This window comes from Solenopsis invicta, unplaced genomic scaffold, assembly GCF_016802725.1.
Source record: "Solenopsis invicta isolate M01_SB unplaced genomic scaffold, UNIL_Sinv_3.0 scaffold_326, whole genome shotgun sequence".
In the NCBI taxonomy this organism is placed as follows: Eukaryota; Metazoa; Arthropoda; class Insecta; order Hymenoptera; family Formicidae; genus Solenopsis; species Solenopsis invicta.
Window position 1 is genome coordinate 47,840 of NW_024105275.1, and position 4,348 is coordinate 52,187.

At 33.2% G+C, this 4,348-nt stretch overlaps 1 protein-coding gene across 1 annotated transcript; it reads left to right on the forward strand.

Annotated features, from left to right (window-relative positions):
* The first annotated feature begins 2,160 nt into the window (after window positions 1-2,160).
* LOC105207360 lies at window positions 2,161-4,078 on the forward strand. The gene is made up of 4 exons (XM_039459351.1): window positions 2,161-2,697; window positions 3,091-3,291; window positions 3,504-3,863; window positions 3,942-4,078. Exons 2-4 carry the CDS (start codon window positions 3,093-3,095, stop codon window positions 4,007-4,009), a joined length of 627 nt encoding a protein of 208 aa, XP_039315285.1. The 5' UTR covers window positions 2,161-2,697; window positions 3,091-3,092; the 3' UTR covers window positions 4,010-4,078.
* Window positions 4,079-4,348: the final 270 nt, after the last annotated feature.

The window sequence follows — 4,348 nt, forward strand, 5'->3', positions numbered from 1 at the left end:
AATTTTTAAAAATAAAGGGAATTTCCTCTTAAGGAACTATTATCACAAAAATAAGTGTCAATATATTTTAAAATATAATTGTAGAAAGATGTTAGTTATCTTAAGTATTGCAAACTGTGATTACACCGCATGTGATATTTGAAGTATCATGATATAAAATACCTAAAGGAACTAAAAATTGACAACTATTCCTTAAGAAGAAATTCCCTTTATTTTTAAAAATTATCTTTCTTCAGGTACGGTTTCCGGCCAAAGAGTGAAAATTTTTCTATGAAAGATTTTTTCCTATGAAAAAAATAAAAGAAACCTTTTTTGTGCATAATTTCTAGACAAACAACTGTTATTTGAAACATTTTTTCGTATCTTTATTTGTTTTCCAGAAATTGAGCAAAAACTTCTTTTAAGGGTAGTTTTACTCCTTTAAAAAATTAAGAAACAGAAGTGGAGGGGATAGATTTTTAGTACGATGGTCAGAATCATTCGGACTAATTCTATTTAAAATACCACTATTATCAAAGAAGTTTTAACATCCTTTTTGTGTTTGTACTTGGATAATATTGGGAATTTGGCCACATTTGACTCCCTGTATCTCCAAAACTAAGCCTGTGCTCAACTTTAATTTCTTTTTACATTAATGTCGCATCATGTAGCATTGTTTGGCATACAATTTGATTGGAATTTCAAGGGCTACCAAAATAAACTAAAAATGTCCGATTTTGGGGTCACTTTTTGTTGTACTGTGTAATTGTGTAATTGTAGAAAAATATTCAGAAAAAGCGTATTCTTCTATACTTTTCTATATTTTTATAAACCACAATAAAAATTATACGTTTTAAGATATTTTTCCATTTTAATTCATTGAAATAAAAAATTACATACCGTATTAATATCTATTATGATTTAATCGATCTAAACAACTTTATTTTAACTCTAGTTTAACATATATTGCCGTGTGCAATCATGCCAAAGCACAAGCAATATAGTCACAAGTATCGGCGAACAATTTCACAGCATGCAGTAAGAGAAATAAGAAATAATCTACAAGCTCACAAAAGCGAAATGGTATATTTGATCGAAAATTACGACAACCACTTTCTGGAAGTAAATAATGATCAAACAGACTCTATCTCGGAAACCGCACCAGATGAAATAATCCAAGAGATTGTGCAAGAGAAAATTATCCCGGAAATCATACAGGAAGCAATAGTCGAAGACCAAATTATATCGCCCGACGAATACGATAGTGATTCTTCGTCGGAATCAGACAATGAACAATAGTATAAATATTGATCGATTGTAAAAAAATCTGGTCAAGTGGAGCCATGATAATAAGATCTGTAGATCTGCTGTGACCAGTCTATTGAAAGTTTTAAAAATAGAAAAGGCTATGCAATCCTTTCCATCAGACTCACGAACATTCTTAAGAACTCCAAGAAAGGCAGAAAGTATACCAATGAAACACGGTCGATATACTCATTTTGGTATTGCCAAAAGCCTACATCACATTATAGAAACAAATGGTACCGGTACATATATACCTGAAGAAATTCGTTTATCCATTAACATAGATGGACTACCTCTTACCAAAAGTTCAAAGAGTCAATTATGGCCAATTCTTGGAAGTTTTAGAAATTTTCAAAACAAAACGCCATTTCTCATTGGCGTTTTTCATGGATATCAAAAGCCTCCAGCTGCTGCAGTATTTTTAAAAAAATTTATTGAAGAAGCAGTAGGCCTTATAGAAAATGGCTATATCCATGATGGTATTAACAGAAAATTTATTATTGATTGTTTCATATGTGATGCTCCTGCAAGAGCGTATATTTGTTGTATTAAAAACCACGGAGGATATTATGCATGTAGTAAGTGTGAAACCAAAGGCATGTATAATAAGGGAAAAGTGGTATATCCAGAAATAAACGCTCGGCTACGGACAGCGGAATCGGATTGCTACGCAATCTGATAAACAACATGACACTGCAGAAAGTCCCTTATTAAGTCTTAACATCAATATCATTAGACAAGTGCCGTATGACTATATGCATCTAGTGATATTAGGCCAAGTAAAAAAAATTTTGAAATTAATGACTGGAAAGTTGAATCCTATGAAGTTGAGTGCACAACAGGTTCTGGAGATTTTTAAACGGTAGCTTGAACTTCGAAAGTATGTTCCGAATGACTTTGTCTGTAAACCGAGAGCTTTGGATCAACTGGATCGCTGGAAAGCCACTGAATTCCGTGAATTTCTGTTGTATACTGGACTCATAGTATTGCGCAATATAGTAAGACTTGATGTATATAATCATTTAATAAAATTGTCGGTGGCTATACATCTTCTAGTAATTCCTGGTATTGATGTCGAACAAAATAGATATGCGAAGAGCTTGTTAGAAGAATATTTTTGTGAATTTTTGCAATTATACGGAGTGCATAATGCAACGTACAATACGCATGGATTATTACACTTGGCTGATGATGCATTACAGTGGGGAGCACTCGACGAATTTTCTGCATTTATTTTCAAAAATTATTTACAGTATATAAAAAAATTGAGCAGAGGTAGTGATAAACCTCTTGAGCAATTAAGTAATCGCATAAATGAAATCAGAAATAGCTATTGCATTGAATCCGTCAACGATGTCATTGAAACATATAAACTGGGAAGGGAATGCTACAATGGAAGGTTGATAGATGGATGTACGTCGCCTATGCACAAAGATATTCAATTCAAGAATTTTAAAATCACGATAAAGAGACCAAACAACTACTGTATCATGGCAGACAAAAGTATTGTAATGATTGAAACTATTTGCCATCGCAATAATTCTATACTAGTAATTGGCAAAATGTTAAAAAACGGGAATCCATTTTTTCATTTGCCAGCACCGTCGACATGCTTTGGTATTGTTAAATTTTCTGGCGAATATGGTAGCTTGCAAGCCTTTCCAATTGAAAATATTAAAAATAAAGGTGTTGTTCTGCCGATTTTTGACGAATCCAACCAATCTGAAGACTACAAAAATGTCGTCGTCTTTCCACTCATCCATGGTCAATGACATTTATATATATGTTGTATATATGTAACTCTAGGCATGTCTCCTAAGTTTTGCATCGTTCATTTTACTGAAGAGGATTCTGTGGAGTTTGTTCCTGATTTCTGGATATTTGAATCGTTAGACATAAACTATTGCTCATGGCCTCTTAATGCTTTTCCGGCGAAATGCGTTGCAAATAGAACGGTGCCAGATGACAAATGGCCATCCTACAAGTGCAGAATCCTTAATTCGTTTGGTACGTAGTGTACACGCACGCCCATACATACTCACACGCATACACACACATTGTATTAAACATTCTAACTTCTATTTGTGAAATCTAAATCGCAGAATTTACACTTTTTTCCGTAATTTATTTCAATTTCAATAATACACTTTTTTATAAAATAAAATATACACTTTGCATATTTTTTTGCCATGAAAATGAGTATATAACATTTTTCTCAGGTGACTATGAAACAGCTCGGCAGCATTTAGGCCAAGCCGAAATTACATCTGATTTTCCTGTGTCAGAGGTTGTGGGTAAACGAATACATAAACCCAATAAGAAATTCTTGCAAGAGTCATCCGATTCATCTGAAGACAGCACTCCCAAAAACAAAAAGAAAGACTCTAGAAATGAAATACCGCGATTTACGTCGAAAGAACGTACATGTTCAGAGATGGTTTTACCAAAAGCCCTAGAACAGAAATCAAAACGAATTCTAGATGGCAACCAAAATCTTTCCTCATCCAGAAGAAATTGCGCTACACGTTCACGGTCGCCGCTAAATAAGATCGACAAGAGACTTGACCAGTTTAAGGAAGGTAATCTCTCGTTTTTTAATGACATTTAATGGAATTCCATTGAATTATTGTGACATTATAATTTTTTAAATATTGTAGATATCACTTTACAACATGGATGCAGCACGAGTGGAACGGTAGTGCAAGAAAATCAAATGGTTAATTAACTTGCTGGACAAATTCAGACGCAGTTAACTGGAAAAAAAAAACTGAAAAATCACTATATAATGGAGAAACAAGTATATTATTTTTTTGTTGCGATAATAAATATTTTTCATAACTTTGCAAGTTTTATATTTTATAAATTTTTCAATAGAATTCGAGAAACAGATGGTCAGGGATTTGACAATGATCAAATATGATATGCGAGCAATTCTAGAAATGGTGACAAAATTAAGCCAGACCTGGATTGAGAAAAATACAGAAACCAATCCTGAGATATCGAGGGACGAACAAAAGCCGGAAGAAAATATTTTACCAAACTTTCCTTTACAAAAGTGGAAAAA